General features: G+C 39.8%; 1 protein-coding gene across 34 annotated transcripts in view; it reads left to right on the top strand.

The window, feature by feature from the left end:
- The window catches only part of Nrxn3 (neurexin 3), a 1,560,627-nt gene that overhangs the window by 760,036 nt on the left and 776,740 nt on the right, over positions 1-23,851 (top strand). For 20 of the 34 annotated variants that reach the window (XR_009057835.1, XR_009057834.1, XM_057782542.1 and 17 more), the window contains 2 exons: positions 4,148-4,174; positions 17,034-17,153. Coding sequence is in view for 32 of the 34 variants with exons in the window: in XM_057782542.1 (XP_057638525.1) it covers positions 4,148-4,174; positions 17,034-17,153 (147 nt within the window). In the remaining 2 variants the exon portion in view is untranslated. The remainder of the gene's footprint in view (positions 1-4,147; positions 4,175-17,033; positions 17,154-23,851) is intronic. The other 14 variants (XM_057782568.1, XM_057782543.1, XM_057782567.1 and 11 more) reach the window with 1 other exon arrangement.

Here is a 23,851-nt window from a genome sequence, read left to right as displayed (position 1 = left end):
ATGTCAGAACGTCATGAGGATGGAAGGAAACATTTATTGAGTACTTACTGGATCAGGTTCTGCTTGTCAGTCTCCAGTGTGCTGTAGAGGTACAGCCTCACTTCCCATGTTAGGAAGACCTGGATTAAGGTCCAGCTGACATTTGATAATTAACTTAAACACCTAGATCTATCTTTTCTTTCTTTGTGAAATGGGACGAAAGTAGGCACATTCAAAAGTAATTGGCAAAATCAGAAACAAACAAAATGCCTGATACCTAGTGGGTACTGGATAAACGTGGGATTATTGTTCCTGAGTATTATCTCATGCGAGACACATAATAGCACTGCATGTCTACCCATGCTGCACAACAAACCATGCTCAGCCTTGTTTCTGTAGACACTGAAAAGAACAAGTCTTTCCAGAGTGGTTGATGACTGTAAGAACAACTTATCTCCTGCCAGTAGAGGGCAGCAGTGAACACATTATGGGTTTACTCCTGCCTTCAGTTGGCCGGAGAAGAGACTGCATGCAGGTCATCCACATATGCAAAGGAGTCTTTGCATTCTTTCCTCTGACTGAGCCTTATGGTCCTTTGTGCAATGTGTTTTCTTGCATTCATTTTCATTTCCCATGTCAAAACTGTTCATTTATTTTCTGTGTTCAAGTTCATGAACACTACTTTTAAAGCAGCTTCCATTTGAGTAAACTCATTCCCTTAAAGCAAAATTTTGCAAGTGCTTCTCAGGCTAACTTGTGCTAAAAAGATGCTTCCCTTTGCCGGAGTCGGTGGTCTGTGCTGGACTAGTGCCATGAGGGTGACCCCTATGATCTGCTTTCATTTTCCCTTTAACCAAGAATACATTTTTAATTCTGATGGCCATAAATATGGTGTGTGTGTGTGTGTGTGTGTGTGTCTATGTGTGTGATGGGCAAGATGTTAGGAATCAAAGGCACTTGAAGTAGCCATTTTGTGTTTTCCTGAAAATGCTGCCCAATTTCATTCAACTCAAAAATTTTTTTGGACTTACTGGTCTATTCAGAGTTCTTCAGATGCTAAGGGTGATGCAAGGATACATGAAGTATTTGATATTTACAATAAGAATCTTACTTTCGAAGGTTCGGGATGACAGTAGCTGAACTTCTTCTAGAACGTACCAGAGCAAGTTAAATTAAAGTCGGAAATCACATACTAAAAAGCACAAGACAGGGCTAGAGAGATGGCTAAGCAGTTAAAAGCTATCCTGCTGCTCATCCACAGGATACAGATCCCATTCCTAGCACCCAGGGAAGGTGACTCACCACCACCTGTTACCCTTGGTCCTAGGATCCAAAATTTTTTATTGAATCACAGGCACTGCATTCATATCCATGCATACACATGTACACATACACACACAATTGAAAATAAAATCACTTCTTAAAATAACACAAGCCCTACTTAAATAGCATTTTAAAAATCATGTCTTATGCTATTCAGGTCGAAAAGTCAAGAAGAATCTATTGTATGATCTAATAGAAAAGTAGTATAAGGGGCAGGGGAGCTGTATCAGCAGGTAAAGGACACGGTGTGCAAGCATGAAGAGCAGAGCTCAGGTCCCTGGCACCCACATAAATGCTGGGTACCTAGGGCAGCTCGTCCGTGTTCTCAGAGCACAGGAGGCAGAGATGGGATCGTGGGAGCAAGCTGACTAGGTACTCGAGCTGCATCAGCAAGCTCTGGGTCCAGAGGAGAGACTGCTGCAATAGACAAGGCACACAGTCATTGGATGGGATTACTGACGTCACCTCCTGGCCCGTGTGCATGTGTTTGCATACACGCGGCATGTGTACACGTACTCATATCACACACATGCAAGAAAAATAAAAAGAAAGAAATGTAGCGTAAGTCAGACATGCAATTGAAATTTTCCAATGGTTAGATTGTAAAATGTGTAAAGTAACAGGAAATTAGTTTACATTTTATATTTTATCTTAGTTAACCCAATATAGCCCGCATATTAGCAATTCAGTCTGTGTAATAAAGTGGCTAATAGATATTTTGATTACATTAAATCTTCAGAAGCTTGTGTACTTTTTATTTGTAGCAGCACCTAAGTTCACAAAAAGCACATTTGAAGCTCTCTTGCTACGTGTGTTTCTGGTTGCTGTATCGGAAGCACAGCTCTATAGACCATGAAACTTGGAGTGATGAGGAAAGGAAGCTGTAGGACTGGAATAAAAAGAGGTTGAAATTAGCGGTTACAAAATGTAAAGAGAGAAGCAGGGAGGCTTGAGCCCTCCTCAGGAGAACTTTAGGGGAAAGGGTGAGAGTGGAAGCAGGAGAAAATTGCCCATCCCATTGGGAGAAATGTCCCCAGGCTGCCCTGCAGCCCAGTACCTGCTTCTGCATGCATTATGGTGGCCTCCAGCCTTGCTCTAAGTGCCATGATTGTTCAAAGCCGGATGCTGAGACTTGATGGCTCTCCCATCCATTGATGGCAAAGCCCGTGGGTCTAATCACATGCACTCTATTGCCATGGAGATAATTATGATGGTTGCCCACCAAGCATTAAGACTTCCCTACAGGGTGGGATGAAGTGGAGGATGAGTACCAAGGGAGGGAGGAAGGTCCTTGTTTATTGTACACAAATGACTTAGATAATTAGCTTAAGTGACTAGGAAAAATGGCCAAAAAGTAGGTTAAGGCATAAATTACTATCATTGATAGTTTGCAGCATTGTGAATAAGGCCTCAGTGAAGATCCTGGGAGCCTTTTTAGGGTTTAGGTTTTTTTTTTTTTTTTGGAAATGACGCTGCAAAGAAAAATGAAGGGCCTGAAACCTTGGAAAGACTACAAAAGATTCCATTGCCATGACTCTTGCACACAGCAAGTGACTCCTGAGACTATCTTAGGGGATAAGGTACAGGGGACACATGGGAAAGAGAGCATGTAGTTTGGTGTCATTTTTTTTTCATAGAGAATAGGGAACTAACTGGGGATGGGATGTCATTACCAAAAGCCTTGACCTGGATCTATTTAAGATGGTGAAAATGTTGTGTTTTTATATATGTAAGTTAAAGCAGACTAAAGTATAACATATGTTCTTGCCAAAGTCAGTGGCATTGCTATTTTAAAATCTTTTAAGATCCCTAAGGAATAAATGCATTATTTTCTACAAAGAATTTATATAAGAAATGAAAAGAGATTTTATTTTAAAATTTAGGAATTTGATATTTTTTATTTTCGTTTTTAGGTATTTTTGGGTTTTATTTTTTAAAAATGATCTTAAAGTAGGCTTTGGTTTTATTTGATTTTTTTAATCTTTACTATCACTGAATTAGAAATTAAGTCTGACTTCTAGCCAAATTCTAGCTTTGACTTTTGACCCCTCATTGGAGGCGAGGATTTTTTTTTTTTTTTGTAATGTCTAAATTAACACTTCACTTGGCTTGCAACAAATACCTCTTCCCATGTTGAGATCAGCTTAGCTGTAGAGGCTAAGGTATGTTGAACAGATGTGCTGTTCCACAGTTGTAGAAGGTAAACATCTGGGAGAAAACACCACGTGCTTCCTTCTGGAACTAGCATGAATCAATAAAAAAGGACTTGTATTTGGTGCCTTTTTTGCCCACAAACATTTGGTTATATTTCTACAAGTTTAACAACTTAAGCACTCTGGTGTCCCTAGTGGGTCACCTAGATAGAAATGCATAACTTTGGTGCCATATTCTTTGGTGGCATCTTCAAGGGAGTAAGGGATTGGGGTAATCAAGAGTCGCCTGTGCTCAACTCCTAAAGGTTCCAAAGTATTTTTGTGGGCTTTGAATGTGCACACTTGTCTTTCAGTCTGGCCACACACTGCCTTTCTCTCTTGGCTGGATGTCTTGGGGTTGGCTGTGTGTGTGTGGGAAGACTCTCCTTGCCCATCGCTTGTGCTTTGTCAAGTTCACCGTTTCCCTGCCCCAGCTCTGCTGACTTGGCTGGAGGAGGCCTGCTCTGCTCTGGTCTGTGCATCCCCTTGTCTGTGCTGTCTCTGGTGACCTTGTAGAGCATTTCCAGTGTCTGTCTGAGTGATGTTGGCTATGCAGATTGCATTTTTCTGTTTCTGTAATGTTATCTTGTTGACTCGACTCTAACTAACCTCTGGTTATTGTTTTCGCTTTTTCTGTTCTTTTGCTAACAAAGTTGCGTTGACCAAAGCTGACCTGCAAGGTAGAGAAGGCTCTTGTACCACTTTGGAGTGAAAGATGCCCTGTGTGACCCTTGGTATTGTTACATTAGAGGGCTTCTAGCTGTCACACCTCTTACAGAGCAGCCATTGTTGGGGAGGGGGCTGAAGCCAGTGTTCTTCCAAAAGGGTGACAGAAAACCAAAAAGTACACATGGAAAATAACTGTACAAAGGAAATGACGTGGAGGATAAGAACATTACTCCATTCTGGGTATGATGAAAGAGATTTGAAGCATTCTGTACTACAACTATTTCTCAACAGCATTCATCCTGGAAATCATTAGTGCTTTTCTCAATATTTGTCATGGAGGGCCTGGTTCATTTTCATTTATTCAGCATGGATAGAAGAACTTTGAAAAGGAAGAAAAGGCCACTTGAGTTCTTAATTTATTACTCTCTATGTCAGGAAGGTCATTTTCTAGAGTGGGACATTTAAGTGCCTGGACCTTATGAGTGGCCATATCATTTTTTTTCTCATTTTAAAGAAGTATTTTAGACATGTGGGGGATAATCATGTCGTTAAAACACTGCGGAGATGTATATTTCCTATTGGGGATTTTGGTTGAGCACTTTAGTTTTCTATTGTGTGATCTAAGCAGAAAAAGCTCTCTTGGGGGAGAAGAGGATCTGTTGCTTTTATCCTGAATACCTTCCAGAAAGTCAAAAGAAAAGCCTGCCTGGGAGATGCCAGTGAATGTCTGCAGGCAGAAGCTGCTGCTTCTGTCATTCAAAGAGACACCTTGCAAAGTCAGTAATGACTTGTCATTCCTGTTGGGTCAGGCTGCTTTGACTCAGAATAGCAAGGGAGGAACAGAGCATTTTAGATGTCTTAAGGCAAGCAGGGCACAAAGTCTCCCATGGCCGCTGCAGAATCTGCAATCAGGCCAAATTGTTAGAAGCAGTGAAGGCAAAGGTAGTTTTAAAAAGTGATTTTTTTTTATCTCTGGGATCATTTTCTTTGCTGTGACGTCCTTGTTATATACAAGTGGATAGGCACACCAGCGCCTACCTCTTGAGGGACATAACTAATGATGCCTTTTGATTAGATGCAGTTCTTTCCTCTTCATCTCTTCTTAGTAAACTGAACTATGTTCTGGTATATATTACAATTAGTGAATATTAGTGTATATATTACAATTAGTGAGAAGAAAAGAACATATACTTTGAACTTCAACATGCTTTGCAATACCACTCCGTTTTAAAGCAGATGGCCCTTTTGGGTAATGTTGTTTTGGGCATTATGCTCAATTATCAAAAAAGGGACCATGACATTTTATTCTGCAATCAGAGAAGCAGAAGAGGAAGATTTAGCATACAGTGTGAGAGAGTCTGAAGTGGCTAAAGCTCCCTTGGACCAGATTTAATAGCTTAAGTGAAAAAGCTCTACGTTAGCCTCAATTTTACTGTTTTCCAGTAAACTAACTACGTGGATTCTGAATTTCTAGACATTAGCTCAGGGTCTTTCATTAGGGGCTCCATGGGTGGCAGATCATCTTGAGGTACCCACCTGTATTAGGTAACTTTTCTCATTGCTGATGAGTTTAATTTTGTTCACAGTTTAAGGAGTGGTAGGGTTTATCAGGGTGGGACAGTGCACTGGCAGGGCTTTAGGGAGGGCTGGTCTCGCATCTCCAGTCAGGAAGCAGAGACAGGAGAGGACTTGGGGACAAGTTAAGAAACTTAAGCTTCCTCTCAAGAACCCATTTATTCCTGTCATAATCCACTTCCTAAAGATTCTTCAGCTTTCCAAAACGGCCACTAACTCAGGGCCAAGGGTTCAAACACATGCACGTATGGGGGGAATATTTCACCTTCCGACACAAAAAGTATGCCAAGGGGGTAAAATGGTTTTTGACACTTACATAAAGGAGAGGTTGATCCCCCTGGGTATTATAAGTTGTCAACCAAATATATACATATTGGGGGAGAAAACACATCAAAATATCTTAGCATTCCCCTTTATAAAAACACGGTCAGTAATTGAGTTTTAAATTACACCTATGGTGCCACAAACTTGCTGTTTTGTAATCCAAGTCTCTTTGCTTGTCTGAAGAACTGCCTTTATAATTATTTTGGATTATCTTCTTCTTTCCATCTTAACTGGAGGACACACTCACTTCCAGTTTTAATTTTCTTGCTGTTAGTGGATATTACTCATAGGTTCACATATTCAACGATAAACTGTGGGCATAGATAGTACTAATTACCACTTAGTGCAAAGGGCAGTAAAAACATAGCACAGAAATGAGGCAGTTTACGATGTAGAGACAGAGGGCCTCTGAGGAAGATTTAAGAATGAGCTATGAGAAGTGGCATTTGTAGTCTGGATTCACAATCAATAGTTTGAGTCTTCTGACTAGTGCGTTGCTGGATTATGTTTTCTTTATTTAATTTTTTAAAATGTTCAAAATTATTGTGCTGCTTGATTTAACAGGAAGAGTTCCAGCTCTTCCTACATATCACGCATCTAGGATGGAGTGTGGGTTCTGCTACCTCCGTATCAGAGAAGCCAGGCAATCAGCCAGTAATTACATTGCAGAATGAAAACGTATCCTGGCGTTATATGAGCTTGAGGGAAACTGACTAACCTGTGTGGTTGAGAATGGTCAAGGTGAGTGTTTCGGGATAGTGTCACAGGCAGAGGCTTAGCTGATCCTCAATAGCAGGTATTTTGCAGGTGGATTTAGAGGAAGCTCATTTGAGGCTGGCCTGGCACAGGGATCTGCAGACAGTTCAACTGAACTAAGGAAAAGTGCATGCAAAGAGGGTTCTGGGGCAGGGAGTGGAGCTGGGATGGCTGGCTAGTGATAGGGTTTGTCCTAAGATAAAGAGGGGAACTGACATTTGGGTCCAGTTTGTATTATATAAATGTTTCCCTGCCCCTCTTAACAGAGTAGAAATGGATGAAAAGGATAGGAATTGAAGGCAGAGAGCAAAATGAGAAGTGAAGTTCCATATCCCAGAGGGAAGGGACAAGTTCCTGGACCCTGCTCCTCTACGAGCGAAGAAAAGAAAAGTTTTCCTCCCAGAAGATTCTCTGAGTCTGTAGAATGAGGGGGAAGTCTTTCTCCTGTTTGCTCCATTTCTCCCTGCTGTGCTGTCTTTCTAGTTGATAGCAGAGACACGTTATGACAAAAGTTTGCAAAGAAGGACCTCATTGACTATCCCTGATTCACACCGGACTCTAAAGAGCATGCAGGAAGGCTGTGGGTCCTCCGTAGAGCAACGGAGATGCCATTGGGATCAGAGGTTTTGTCTTGATGTCAATGTGTCTTGGATAGCACGATTATTCTTATGGAACATATGAAGGCATATATATCATTTCTTTTGGTTTTCAAGGGGAATATCACAGGAGAAGAGTCTCTCTAAAATCTTAGGTAAGAAAGGACCTGAAAAGTCCTGAAAGAAGCAAGTTTCCTCTGTTGGGAAAAAGGCAGGTGACGTAGACTGTGCGGAATAAAGCACAGCCCATCAGTCAGCCAGAATAAAGCACAGCGCATCAGTCAGCCGGTCAGTTCAACACGCTCACTTCTCCCCTCTGCTCTCTGTGGCTTTCCTTAATGGCTCTTGTTTTTAGAATTCAATGTTTTCTTTTCAAGAAATGTTAGCTTGTGTGAATATAGTAGGCAGGAAGGGGAGGCATGCAGGATTAATCACATCAGTGAAAAGAAACCTTATGTGGTGGCTAACTTGTAGAAGGTCAATATTTTGGGGTTTGAATGCCTTAAAAATTTGACATTCTATTTAAGGCATTTTCACTTTTTAATTTAACTTTTGACACCATATTGCATTTTTTTATTTGCTCAGGTGGGTGGGTGGGTGTACCTGGGCACGTGTACCTGGAGTTCAGAGGACAGCATTTGACAGCAAGTCTCCTCCTACCCTCATGTGGGTCTTGAGCAAGAAACCAAGTGTCATCATCCTTGTCCGTCAGTGCCTTTACCCCCACTGCGCCATCTCACTGGACCTCTATTAAGTCAGTTTTAGAAGAAATTGACGTTGACTTTTAGTTTGCAGAGGACATTTTAATTTTCCAGTTTTCTCACACGGAATACAGTTGGTTACTTGCCTCATTTTCTTCAAAGCTAAGGGATGAATCACATTCTCCATTGTATTTTATGTAATGAAATGTAGCCCTTGACTAAAAGGAAATCAAGTTTTCAGAAATAGTTTGCCTCGTGGGAAATAATGAAGAGGGACAGGAATTAAACGGAACATCCCATAGTGGCTCTTGTTTTTGTCCCTCAAGCACAGGGGGTTGTGTTAAAATGACCCCCTACCTACATATGCTGTAGTTCCGCACCTCTCACCAACCTTGTACCCTTCTTAAGCAGGAAGAAAAAGCCCAGTTTTACCGAACAGGAGAACTGATGATGTCATGTGTTAAGATGATGTCATGACTTGGTGCCGGGAACGCTACAGACTTTTAAATGATATCCCTGCCTTCACATGATCTATACTGTTATTGCCATCTTAAGCTTTTTATATATTATTTCCCTTAATTCTTGCCTCATGAGGTAGAATAAATCATATCTATGCCATAAAGATGTAGAAACTAAGTTTACATAGGCCATGTTTATATTACTAGTAAGTGCTAAAGCTGGATTTTAAAGTTATATTTCTTCTCCTACTATGTTTTAACTTTTATTTGTCCATTCCTGGTAGACTCAGTAACTAGATGGCCAGAAAGTATTTCAATGACTTTATGGTAGAGAGTTTTCATATAATATTGTTTTGATTATTTCTGATGCTATTTACCCAATAGTCATTATATTAGATAAGGATTCTAATTGCTGTGATGAAAAAACCATGACCAAAAGCCACTTGGGAAGGAAAGGGTTTATTTTGCTTACTTTTTTTTTCCTTCATTCATAATTGAAGGCAATCATGAGAGGAACTCAAGCAGAACAGGAACTTGGAATCAGAAGCTGATGCACAGGCCATGGAGGAGTGTTGTATACTGGCTACTGATCATAACTTGCTCAGTCTGCTTTTTCATAGCACCCATGGCCACTAGCCCAAGGGTGGTACCATCCACAATGGGCTGGATGCTCCCATGCCAATCACTAATTAAGGCAATGCCTTAGAGAAATTTTTCTCAATCAAGGTTCCCTCCTCTCAGATGACTCTAGCTTGTATCAAGTTGACATAAAACTAGGCAGCACATTTATTAAGTATCTTAAGTTACTTTTATTTTGCTAGGCCTGTCCTTTGAAACCCACCCTCTCTTCTTTCTTTCTTTCTTTCTTTCTTTCTTTCTTTCTTTCTTTCTTTCTTTCTTTCTTTCTTTCTCTCTCTCTCTCTCTCTCTCTCTCTCTCTCCTCTCCTCTCCTCTCCTCTCCTCTTCTCTCTCTCTCTCTCTCTCTCTCTCTCTCTCTCACACACACACACACACACACACATTTTTACTTTCCCTCTTTTGCCCTGACACATCAAAAAGTCAGTGCTGAAGGGAAAAAATTAAATCTGAGAATGAGGACTTTGTTTGACCTTTTAAAAATCACATCGATTCTTGAGGTCTTTGCTGTCTTGGACATTTTTAAAAAATGGGCAGATGCCATTATTTGGCATTGTTGGTTCAGGCACCCTCAGACTAGAGTGAATGACCAAGAAGGACTATCATACCAGCTATTTTGTCTCCCTGATTACACCTTCTCTAACTGGAACAGAGTGAACTCCTGTCTCGTTATTGCCACGGATGTCACTCCTCTCTTACCATATAAATTTAGACTTTGGTTCATGACCCATTGATGACTGTGTTCTGAAGCCTGTTCCATAACAGAGATTCTCAGCAGTTCTGCAAGCCAACTGAGAAGACAGAGTGTGCTGTACCTCATAGCGGACAATGCTGGGAACATCATACCACTAAAGTCAATACATGAAGCAAATCAATTTATCTTGGATGTTGCTGGTTAAACACAGACCGCAGATCAAAGACTGCTGGGGAAAAGAGCTGCATGGGAGCATCTTAGTAATGTCAAACACTTCTCAGGCCCATGTCACAGCATTGTATACTCTGTGTATCGTGGAAAGAACAGACTGACTAAAGAGCACTGAGGTGTGGCTGAAATTGGCACTAATGTCTTGCCACTCATCATCCTGATTGTATGAGCTTCTCAACTGCCAGTTGAAAAGCCATGAACAAAGGACATATTTGGTAAGAGAGACTTTGGAACCTTGATGAACATTGACATGGTTCCACTTCTACCTTCAAGGAAGAAGTTGGTGCAATCTTAGTGGTATTAATCAACTTTAAGTTGGAACTTTCAGACATATGTTTGGTGAAGTTGTGCTTAGGCATTGGGAACGGGACAGCACACTCTTTTACCAGGATCTTGTCCTTTATTATTTCAAGGGTCTGAAAATATAAAGGATGCTCTGTTAACTTCATTTTCTAGAGCATGAAGCAGAGTTGCCCTGTGCTGTAGAAGTAGATTTGAGGAGGGTTAGTCCTCAGATGAGAGTGTGAGACAGTTCTTGGGGTGAAAAATAATTCCAGATCAAGAAGGATCAGCCTTCAGATTACCATCTAATAAAAGAATTATGGAAACATACAACATTATATTTCCTAGGGAAATAAAAGATAGAGCTAGGAGTTAAACACCAAAGTAATGGCGAACTATGCAGTTCATAGTCATTGTAATATTTTCATTCTGATTTAGTCAAGGTGTATTAAAGGATAGGCAGTGGAAAAGATTGCTGAAAAACTCCCGTACCCCAACAACTTCACCTATATGGCACATGTCTTTCATTTCTTTTCTTTCCTATAGTTATAATTTATATAGAAGATATAATGGCCAAAACATATATGTCCACTGAATATATGGCCATAGAATATACTTTATTCATAAGATATTATAGTTACTAATGTCACTTAGAATTTTTTTTCTATATTTAACACAATTTTTATTTGAAACAATTATTAATGCCTGGGCATGGTGACACAAGAATCTTGTCTCAATATTTGGTGAATCTGATTGTACCTAATTTTTGTTAGAAGGAAAAACATGATCTGCCATATACTGCTATTTATTTTAATGCTAGGCTTTAAGGCAAGGTTTTCTTATATAAGCTGCTATTGACAAATGTTAGGAGAAAATTATTTTTCAGGAAAACTCACTTTAAACACTAATGAAACGAGTCCTTCCCTCTCCATGTCTACCTTATCTACTTTATCGTTGTCCATCTCCCTCATTCCTTCCTGTCTTCCATCTTTCTCTCCCTCCTTTTCCCCTTTTTCTCTACCACTCTTTTCCCTCTAACCTTTCTTTTCCTCCCCCCTTTCTTCCTTCCCTGCCTCTTTCACCTTCCTTTCCTCCTTCCCCTCTCATCCCTTCTCCTTTCTCTCCTAAACACCCTCTCTCTTTTACCTCTCTTCTTTCACCTTTTACCTCTCACCTCCTTTGGCTCCTTCATTCTTTCAGTCACTCACTAATGATTCATGAGGTTTTTTTTTCCAGACTGGTCTCACACTCCCAGAGATCTGCCTGTCTCTGCCTCACGAGTGCTGGGATTAAAGACATGCACCACTACAGCCTGGCAATTCATGAGGTCTTATGCTATAGCAGTGGTTCTCAACCTGTGGGTCAGGACCCGTCTAACAAACAAACAAAAATACTTGCATTACGATGCATAACATTATGAAAATTACAGCAACGATGTAGCAGCTATAGTAACTTTATAGCTAGAGGTCAGCACATCATGGGGAACTATATGGCAGGTACATTGACTAGTTAAACAGGACAGACAGCTGAGACATAAACCTACAACTTTATGTAGTTGAATTTTGACAAAAGTAGCATGAACATACTACAAAAGAGAAGTATCTTTTCAGTATCATTGATCAATTTTGATACCCACAGAATAAACTTATCGTATCTTTCACTATATATAAAAATCAACCCAAAGTGATATAAACACTTAATAAGCCTAAGACCCAAACTACAGAACTACTAGAAGAAAACAAAAGGATATGCTGTGTAAAATTTGTCTGGTTTCGTGCATGATGCTCAAAATGCTAAGGACAAAAGAAAAACAAAACAAAAAAATGGTATTACACAAAACTAAAATCTTTCACACAGCAATGGAACAATTAATAAAGTATGGATACAATCTATGGATTAAGAGGAAACATTTGCACACTGAATACTTGTTGATAAGTAAATATCTCAGACGTGTAAGGAGCCCAATCAGTTAAGTAACTGGCGAACAAATGATCCAATAAATAATGGACAAAAGACTTAAATACCAATGTGTATCAGGTATAAGAAATTGTTCACCTCAGATCATTGCGGGAACAGAAATTAAACCGCAATGAGTTAATCACTCACTGGATAATAACTGCTAAAATGACTATGATAAGCTGGAGGAGAGCAGAGAAGAGGGAGCCCTTATGTGTTGTTGGTGGGAAGAATTACTGACAACAGTATAGACGTTCTTTAGAAAACTGAAAAGAGAATTAGCATATGTTATAACAATGTTACTGCTGGGCACATACCCAAAGGAATTCCACATCAATATGTTAAAGGAATGTCTCTATTCTGATATTCACTGCAACATTGTCTATAATAGCTAAAAAGTAGAATTGACCTAGGTGTGGTCATCAGTTAAATGGATAAAGAGGTATGCCTCATATTACACATTCGGCCTTTAGAAGGTGAGATACTGCACTAGTGTGCTATGCAAGCGCAACGGCCTGAGTTCAAGCCCTGGAGCCCATGTTAAAAGGTTGGAGGAGGCAGCTGGAAGAATAGGGTAGAAAGTGAGTATGACTAAAATGCATTGTATGGAAACTTCAAAGAAGTAATAAAAACTGCTTCAAAACAAAACAACAGGGCATGGTGGTAAGCACCTGCTATCGGTCGCTAAAATCAACCAGATTCCTGGGCTCTCTGGTCAGCAAGCCTACTCTGACTGATGAGTTGTAGGCCGGTGACAAACAAAATGGAAGACATCCAAGGAAGGTACCTGAGCCTGTTCCCAGACCTCCATATATTCACGCACATATGAACACATATACTTCCACACGTGCATGCACCCATGCGCACACACAGGGTAACAAAAGAGAGACTGAATTCACGGCAATGGTGATGCAAGTGCTTATACAAAGTAAAATGAGTGAGGCAGAGAGAGACACATATACAATCTCATGTATGGAATTTAAATAATTGAACTTTTGTGCGTAGAGAGCAGAATGATAGGCACAGAAACTGGGAGAGGAGGTGGATGCAGAGGATGAAGAGACTGATCTAAGGGTTCAAAGTTTCAGTGAGCCAAGAGAAAAAAACCTGGGTGGTCTATTGCATAGATTGCTTAGCGCACTAAATGACAATGCATTGCATTCTACAAAAGTTGCAAACGGAGCAACGTTTAAGTCTTTTTCTAACTATACAGGAAGTGATCAGCACGTGAGGTAATAAACCTACTAGGTATCCTGAGTTAATTGATTATCTGGAGTTGTAAATATATAACAAAGTAACACACTGTGAATCATAAGCCTGCAAGTACTATCTATCCATTAGCAGAAAAAGAATCAACACACCAAATTAATTATAGATCACGTAGTTGTTAAGTCAAACAAACAGGAAGACTTGATGGAGAGCATGATGTTGGTGGGGGCATCCTCAGTTAGGGTGCTTTGAACGTGCTGTCTTTGAGTTGAAGCTTGAATAAAGACAAGTCAGCGTTTTGGAAATCTGCGTGAGGTGTTGCTCACACTGTGGCCCCAGCGGGGTGAAAGAACTTGAGGATAGAGATGGGCTTCAAGGCCAGAGCAGAGGACCTGAAATGTGAGCAAGGTGTCAGAAGCACCTAAAGGGCCTGTTACAACTCAGATTCCTTATCGAACTCCCAGGCAGTAGAGCTACATGGGGCTTGGAATGGTGCTTGGCTCACAGCCTTTGAATGATGCTCATGTCATGGGCATGGTAACAACACTCTGAGCAGCACAATGTCAGAGAGGAGGGAACGATGCTGGTGCACAGTGTGTTGGGGACAATTGGTAGGAAATGACACAGGGATGGGAGGCAGGAGCCTTCTGGTCACAACCTTGGAAAGAGGTCCACGTTTGGTTTCAGACTGATGTGAAGTCATTAAGCATTCAGCTGGAAGATGATAATGCAGTCAGTTGTTGAGTGCTGTCTGCATGTGTTTGCCCTTATGGTATGAGGCGCAGCTTAAAAGAATTTGGAAATGACCTGTACTTCCTTCTCTGTTTGATTCCTGACCAACCTTCAGTGGATGTTAAAGATTTACTTCTGCTCTCTTTGTAGACAAATGACTTAACTTTTCACTCATGGTTTAAAAGTATGAGACAAAGGAAAATTAAAGGTCGAACAGTTCATATCAGCTTGTCATATATTGAAATAACTTTCTCTAAGTGCGTGTAGTCCTAGTGCCAAAAGGACCCACCCGAAGCATAATACATGACTTCTAAAAGGCATGCAACAATCAATCTTTTGATAGCAAATAGATAAAACAAAAACATGAAAAATTAAAGGAAGATGTTATACTGCACAATAGAATGCTAAATTGGACATTATCACATGCAAAAATTAATGATGCAGATAAGTGCTGTGACAACTAAGAATAACAAGAATCCTGCTTGGAGTTAACAGAGAATGTTTCATCTCGAGGTGGCATGCATGCTGATCCTTAAAAATGTTTAAAATATGGCAGTTAGAGGGGAGGAGAATGGCTTTTCTGTAGATTCAGTAACCACACAAAGAATTACTGTGTTTTCTCTACGTTTTCACCTTTCAAGGGAAAGTCTTCCATGTGTTTCTGATTCTTGCGCACGGTTGAATTACTAGTCCATTGTCTGGTGAGAGCTGTTTGGCTAGGGAGCCCTGTGGACTTCCCAGAAGCTTTTATCCTTTGAAAGAAGCTGTCCTGATTTGCCATTGTTAATGAAACTCGCAGGACACAATGTTCAAGTGTAAGACCCACTGAGAACATGACCGTGTTCCTCCTTTCATCTCCGCATGGCGGAACCACATGGCAAAGAGGAGCTGCAGAAACCCAGCAGAGGGGCTGGTCCCCCGATGTTAGTAATTGTCTTGAACTTTCTTATGTCATCTCCTAATAGCTCTGTCTCAAGAGTGATGGCCTGTACTGCTTCCACATTTCATGAATAAATACAAAATGTCTTGCCACCAGAAGGTGGACCCTCTCCAGTCCTTTATTTCTGTTGAGCACACATCCTTAAAATCCTGCATACTTCTATTTAGTATTCTGTGCCTCTGTGAAGTTTAGCTTGGGAAATTCAATTGGAGGTAGTCATTGCAATAAACCCGTCTTCTTCACTCTGACAAGTGCTTTTGTGCCTTTTTTCCTGTCGGTGGCATTTGTTGAGCCAAAGGTCCCATACCCTTTGCTGTGGATCTCGGGGAACCTGGAGTTAGCCTGCATATTGTACTGTTTCTTCTTAGCTCACCTATTTCTATTGATATTTACCCCAAGGTTAAAGTATAAGTTAGGACTCAAAAGAGAATGGCTGAAGATTGATGCCACCCCTAAAAATCATTTTAAGTTGTCTGTATGAATGAAATTGTAGAACTTGTTTTATTTTTCTATTCCTATCATGAAAATGTAAAAATTCGTAGAACGCCTTGCGAGTAGATATTCTCACTTAGAAATTATGTACATGTACCATTATATTTACATATAATTAGGTAAAGACGCATAAAAATAGAAATAACAAGAAAAAGAAAATGATCCCAGTTTTTAATACTTTTTCCTTACAACAAAATAATTCTCTCATATGTTCTGCTGTAGAAATGCCCCAGGAGAGAACAGACCCTATTCTGTATGTTGAATCTTAAGTACCAGTGTGGTGTAGTGCAGTGGTTCTCAAACTGCAGCCTTCATTGAAAGTTCTGAAGGTTGGGAAGATAGATGTCTGTTTCCCTGGAACTTTCCAGTTCAGCAGGTTCAGGGTAGGCCCCAAGAATTTGCATTTTTCTCAAATCGCAGGCAATTCTGGGAAGTTCTGATAAAGTCGTTAATCTCTCTAAAGAAGCGTTAATATTCTTTCTTTTTCTTCTCTCTCTCTCTCTCTCTCTCTCTCTCTCTCTCTCTCTCTCTTTTTCAAGACAAGATTTCTCTGTGTAACAGTCCTAGGTGTCCTGGAACTAGCTCTTGTAGACCAAGCTGGCCTCAAAGTCACAGAGATCCTCCTGCCTCTTGTGTATACCACCACCGCCCTGTGGCATTAACATTCTTGAGGAAATATGGGACCTTAGGTAAATTGGTTTAGTACTTTAAATCTATGGAATGGAGTTTGTCATAATTAGTTATTTGAGATGCTGGGGGACTTAATAACATGATTTATGTGAATTACTTAGCACCTATAGAATACAGCACATTTGAGTTCATTTTCCCTCTTTCTCCTTCTTTCTACTTATCACCATTCTAACATCACAAAATAGACTTAAGGTCTTCTGGTTTTAGAATAAAAAATGTGTTTTATTTCAAAAGAATTATGAGAATACATTTTTTATACTTTAGCATTGTTTAATAACAAATCCCTGCTCCAAATGATATATCTCTCTAGTTGAATGATAGAACATTAAACTTTCATGCAAAGTCTACCTAAAGGAGAACATGTGTTCAGCCCTCTCCCTTTTCTGTATAATTGCTGATAGTTTGTGGCCAGTATGTATGTTTGTCATACTTTGTATATACTGAATTCTGTTGCATGTAATTGGGTTGATATTTTTGATGGTTGTGTTTTTGAATGTTTGGGGCATGATGGTTGTAGATTTAGGTGATGCCTTAGCTGACTAATTTTTAATGTTTCTTCTATTTCTTCCCACCCACACCCATTTTTGTACATTACCAGGACCCAGTACAACGTGTCAGGAGGATTCATGTGCCAACCAAGGAGTCTGCATGCAGCAATGGGAAGGCTTCACCTGTGACTGCTCGATGACATCATATTCGGGAAACCAGTGCAATGACCGTGAGTTCACACTTTTGCTACTGGCTCAGAGAAATCTTAACAGGCACTATAGAAAAAAATTGCACATATAACTGTCCTTTATATAAATGCTCCTAATTTGTAAGTATGGAACACACAAACACACACACACGCACAGTGTATTTAGTTCATGTTGGGATAGATCCTGTGATTACTATTTCATCCATCAGTGGTGTAACCAGTACATTAACTGACTTAGTTCCAAGAAAGGGCAGGTTTCATGGAGGTGACCCAGTGCTGCTGCTGAATATGTTTTAGTGTCATGGGCATCTTAATTTGTGGCTCCACCTCTTTCTCATGGTATTTTCCTAGCCATGACCATTTTCAAGATAATCAAATTCTTGAGACTTGTTGAAAGGACTTGCCTTAGATGACCCTTTTGAGTATCTGATTTTTCTGAGCACAGTCTTCATGGTAGACTTGAACAACATGATCTAAACTCACTGGAATGTTTGGTTTTATAAAACAAGTACAGGAGATTAATAGGTTGAAGAGTGAAGCTATATTGAAGAGTACACACAAGGGAGCCCATTATAATAAATATATGATATATATATATATGCGTGTGTGTGTTTATAAAATCCATTGTTTCTGCTTAGTGTTGCTTGATTCCTTATTTATCAACTTTTACCATAAGTATAGGTATCTCTTAAAGTTTCCACTTCCAGTTTCTCAGAAACCTTGTGATCCAAAGGTATTCTGGCATCTTTGGTGTGTTAAAGGAGGACAAATGAGAAGCTGGCAATTTAGAGGAAAACATTATGTGCTAGGTTGGCTGCGGAAGGGCTTGGCATCAATTGCTTTTGCTGAGTCCTTCAGTGTTACTGAGAATCCGGTTTCCATATTTATGATTTGAAAGAGCCATTCTACTTGGAAACAGGCAGTTATGGGCCATTCCAAGTTACCTGGGGGAATTGTGCTATCGTATTTTTCTTTTTCCTCCAATTTGTCTGTGGAAGGCTCAGTAGGACCCATTTGTTTGCTCTCACTGGTGGCATAATGCCTTCTTATCCTCACAAGCTTATTCCCATTGCACATACATCCAACAGCAAGTAGGACAAAATGTCAAGGAAGAGACTTTGCACACAGAAAAAGCAAAAAGGTAAGTTCCTCTGATGATCATTGGTGTGCACAACCTTCAGAAGGTATGTATGGATTTTTCTGCCAATGCTTTATTGTTCTTTTTCACATGGGCCAAGTGTTTTCTGGTCAAGAGTAACCAAGACCCTTTCTAGGTTTCTATGATTCGCTTCTGCTTTATCCCAGAGGAGACTGTTTCTCACACTTGGCGAGTTTGTTGTTACCTAATGAAGTACTTGGACCAGAATTGGAAGAAAGCTGTCTCTTTTTATGGCACTAGCTTCAAAGCATGAATACTTGGAGAAATGCATTTTAGATGTTAGTGTATCAACAAATCTCTTGAGCTTTTATTCATAGAAGACTTAAGAAAGCAAATCACTTACAGATTCTGTCTGATTCATCTTCTTGGGGAAAATGTACAAAGGCTTCTTTTATTAGGTGTGAAACGTACATGAGGTATATAGCATCTGAATTGCTAAATGAGATAAGTACGTAAAAGCCAAGTGCATTGGATAGGACTATGTAGAATGGCTATAAGCTTTTAATAAACCTCAAATAAATATATTAAAATATAAAGTTGAATGGAAGTATTAAAATAGGTACTCCTTCATGAAAAGATTGTCATTCTAATTATCTGTAGGACTTTCTCTTTTTGAATTGACATTAGAGTCAGTTTACTCTACCTAGAACCAGACTCACTGCTTTATTTTGTAAACCATTGTTTTTATATTGAATATGGCTCTTCTAGTTGTGATTTTTTTGTTTTGTCACATAAATACGTTCAGAATGAAGCTTGCTGTCTGCTATCCTGTGCCCTTCCTTAGCATGAATTAGAGAAACCCGGTCTGTGTAAGGAGTAGAATGTCATCTTTTGGTGTCACTAAAAGAGTTCAACAAGCTCATGGATAGCATAATCCAGGCCAAGCCATGACTTTGTTGGGAAGGATTAAAAGAAAAAGAAAGGATCAAATAAGTCAAGAAAAGAAGAGAGGGAAAGATAAAGAGCATACTGAGGAGGAGGAATTGAATTGTATGTGGAGGAACATGGAGTCTCTTAATGATTAATTGTTTGGGTGACCTGCATGCTACAAGCAGCCTGTCCTTGACCAAAATAATACACATGTGCGTGGCATTGCAAATAAAATGCCATCAATAAAATCAGGCATTTGCTTGATTTTGATTTTGGGAGTACTCTGTAGAATAGTCTGTCTATCTATCCATCCATCTATCTGTCTACCTATCTATCATCTATCTGTCATTTATCTATCATTATCATCTATCTGTCTATTTACCTATCTATCTTCTGTCATCTATCATTATCTATCTATCTATCTATCTATCTATCTATCTATCTATCTATCTATCTATCATTATCTGTTCATCTCTATCATCTATCTATCTATCATCTATCATTATTATCTATATCATTATCTATCATTATTTATCTATCATTATCTATTATCCATATCATCTATCTATCTATTCTTAATTAGTGAAAACATGCTGATTTATTACTGCACATCCAAGAAAAGCAACTTGATCAACAGGGAAATGGCTTGGTTTCATATTTTCCATAATAGGTATTTAGTTGATAATATCCGAGTGACTTTTAAAGCACTAAAGAAGAGTATATGTGTTAGGGTTTGGAGTCATTCATTCTAACATTGGTACTAACACTAATGAGCACTGCATATTCATCAAAACTATTTTTGCTTTACAATTCTGAGGTGTTGTCACATAAATATTTCTTCCGCGGGTACAATGTACATTTAAAACTTTAATCCATGGTATGATGCAATAACGTTCGGTGGTGTTCATTTTGTTCCACTATCCTTTGTGCTTGCATGGTGAGTTAATAAATGTGGTGGCATAAATATCATCTCACAAAGATAGAATAATCATTAAAGTGTGACATTTTTCCCTGAGCTGCACACTGTGTGTAAGGATGACTCCCTTGTGTGGGATAGAAAAAAAATCATCTGATTAGAAACTCCAGTATAATTGCTTTACTAACAGCTACACACAGTTTAAGATATGGTCTTCCATTGCTTTCTGTAAAGGTAAAACCAGGAGGAGTTCCTTCTCTTAAGTCGGCTTTGGGGGCTGTTTTGATACTATCAGAAACAACTTTGAGTTAATGAGGGATTTATAGAAAGACATAGATGTTTGCTAAGTAACATTCATTGAGGACAATCTTTCACTCTCCTGAACATATCAAACCCATCTCTGTATCAAACCCGTCACTGCTCAGTCAGTATCAGCTGAAGTTCAGCTGATAACACTTGTGTTTTGGGATATAGTTGAAGAACAAAAGAAGTGAAACTTAGTAACATACTAAGAAACTTTGAAAACTTAGTAACTATTTGTTTGTTTGTTTGTTTGTTTTGATTTTTGAGACAAGGTTTCTCTGTGGCTTTGGTGCCTGTTCCGGAACTAGCTCTTGTAGATCAGGCTAGTCTTGAACTCACAGAGATCTTCCTGCCTTTGCCTCTCAAGTGTTGGGATTAAAGGAGTGTGCCACTACTGCCCGGCAGTAAACTTAGTAACTCTTTTTAATATAACATTTCCATTAATCTTTTTGAGAATTTAATACAAGCATACAATGTACTTTGGTCATATTCACTTCCAACTGCTTCCAATAAGTCCCCCCAGGTTTGTTCCCAAGCCCTCTTAACTTTGTACCCTCTTTTTTTTTTATTCTTTTTTAATTAAAATTTCCAACTGCTCCCCGTTTCCCATTTCCCTCCCCCTCCTCCCACATATTGCCCCCTCCCCCCACTCCCCTCCCCCATCCCCACTCCTCTTCTCCTCCCCCCAGTCCATTCCCCCTCCCTCTCGATACTGAAGAGCAGTCCAAATTCCCAGCCCTACAGGAAGACCAAGGTCCTCCCACTTCCATCCAGGCCCAGGAAGGTGAGCATCCAAACAGGCTAAGCTCCCACAAAGCCAGTTCATGTATTAGGATCGAAACCTAGTGCCATTGTCCTTGGCTTCTCATCAGCCTTCATTGTCCGCCATGTTCAGAGAGTCCAGTTTCAACCCATGCTTATTCAGTCCCAGTCCAGCTGGCCTTGGAGAGCTCCCAATAGATCAGTTCCACTGTCACAGTGGGTGGGTGCACGCCTCGTGGTCCTGATTTCCTTGCTCATGTTCTCCCTCCTTCTGCTCCTCATTTGGACCTTAAAAGCTCAGACCGTTGCTCCAAATTGGGTCTCTGTCTCTCTCTCGATCTATCGCCAGATGAAAGTTCCTGTGCCATTCTCCTTGGCCTCTCGTCAGCTCTCATTGTCCGCCACATTCAGAGAGTCCGGTTTTATCCCATGTTTTTTCAGTAGCAGTCGAGCTGGCCTTGGTGAGCTCCCAATAGATCGGCCCCACTGTCTCAGTGGTTGGGTGCACCCCTCATGGTCCTGACTTCCTTGTTCATGTTCTCTCTCCTTCTGCTCCTCATTATAACCTTGGGAGCTCAGTCCGGTTTGCACCCTCTTTTAACTTACAGTTCGCTACGTCCAGCTTGTGTTGTCCATGTCCTTACTCATAGGGTGGATGTGGATCCATCCATTAGAGTATGACTGACATTCCATGGAGATCGGCTTAAAGAAAGCAGATTCCCACCCCCTAGAAGCCAGCAGCTATCAGTAGCTTCCCTACTAATGTTCTCCTTTCCCCTCCATGCTAAAATACAGTTTTACAGAGACTTCTTTTTTGGGGTATTGCATTTTCTTTGGAATTGCAAGTCAAGACCAGGAGCCTGGGAAATTCTAGCATACTTCCATCAGTATACTGTCAGGAGAATCGAGAGTCCTTTACCACATTGTATGGCAATGCTACTCCCATTAGAAGCTTGCTGTGGATTCTCTCTCTCTTCCACATTGCACAAAATCTGCATCTTTTCCACATAGCTACATATGTTGTCATTTCTAAGAACTCCATGAGAACATAAGTTTCAAGCCTCTCACATCTCTCCTTCCCTATGTCCTTAACCACTTACCATGTTTGCAACAGCCATTTGGAGTTGCGTCAATTCTCAGATCGTGTTGTTATATTAGTGCTCTGGAGACACATGAGAACAACTCAGGCATATAAGCAAGCCCTGAGCACACCTTGGTTGCCTGGGTTAGGAATGAAGTCTTTATATTGGCTTTGTGAGATAAGAAGAAGGGAATTAATTGGGGCCCCATGTACCATCAGCAGATAGTTCTCCCGAGCTATACTGCTAACTGTACATTGCAGGCTACTTGGTGGAGAAATTGCTGGGTTCACACTGGCATGTGATAATAGATGTTCTTTGTGCTCAACAGATCAATAGTGAGCAGCTGTGGATCGTGCAGATAGTGGAGTGCGTGGCACCTTTTCAGGCAGTTTTCTGCAGGAGTGGCTGTTAAGCTGCGCTGCTGGCTATTGATTGGCCTTTTGCTTTTTATTTATTGTGTTGATCTATTTATCTGTTAATGTAGGTTGATGTATTGATTAAGACTGTTAAAAAAAAGCACTTACCACTTAGTTTGGAAAAAAACAGCAGTAACTACATTATATGGTACGCAAACAAGTGGGTAGAAGTATGTATATTAATTCAGTCTCTAGGCTTTTTATGCATACATGAGCACCATACTTTTATGGAGCATTTGTGTGTTTGGCTAGGTGTTTCCACACCTCCGTATTCTCTTTCTGTCCATCCAACCTTATTTAAGTTTACGCATAAGGCAATTTCTTGTTGTTCAGAATGTTCTTCATCTTTTATTAACTAGCCAGATATTTCCTATTCATAGGCATGGTCATGAATAAGACATGACAGTCTCATGGGGGAAGACACATGTCAAAGAATTTCAGTAGAAAAGAAACGAGCACTTTGTGGTCAGGAGCCATCGACTAAAGTGTATGGGGTTCACATTCCACGAAGCAGTACAGCTGCTCCTAGGGATATTTTCATTGAAGAATGAAACTAAACATTGTGTAAGTGTATGGTAGGCAAATGTGGTACAGAAGAAGAGAGTTTTCAAAGAAAAAAGTATTCCAGCTAGCAAGTGAGAGCAAAGGCCTCTCACAGTTTAGAGTGGACACTTCTCGGTTTTTCTTCCAAGCATTATATTGTAAGTCACACATCCTTAAATTGCATTCTTTGCTTTATTTGATTATCATTACCTGTTTTTTAAAATCTGAGTGGTATTATAGTATTTCCTAATCACTCTTATTAGAATCCACTATATATATATATATATATATATATATATATATATATATATGATGAGAAATAACATTTTCCCTTTTTAACAACTGCTGTCTTGGATGTGTAGGACTCAAATTTTGACAGATGTCACTGAAGTATTAATGAATACTGATCTTGGAAATGTACTTGTAATAAGTTAACATTTGAAGAATTCTATTTGCATATTTAACGTATTCTAAAAGGTACACAATCATGAACTAATTTGCTTTAGAATGAAACTGACTTAAATGCCAGTCCTGTCTCTAACACTGTGAAATTCAATTGTGCATTTAGCTTCTTGAAACATTGGTTTAAATAGGAAGGTGATAATAATTAGAAGCATGGTGGTAGTTTTATTATTATGCTAATAAGGTATTTGACATTCTTATCATAT

Source organism: Chionomys nivalis, chromosome 10 (genome assembly GCF_950005125.1).
Source record: "Chionomys nivalis chromosome 10, mChiNiv1.1, whole genome shotgun sequence".
NCBI lineage: Eukaryota > Metazoa > Chordata > Mammalia > Rodentia > Cricetidae > Chionomys > Chionomys nivalis.
The sequence above is the reverse complement of the archived record's forward strand: the minus strand, read 5'-3'. Positions and strand labels throughout refer to the sequence as shown.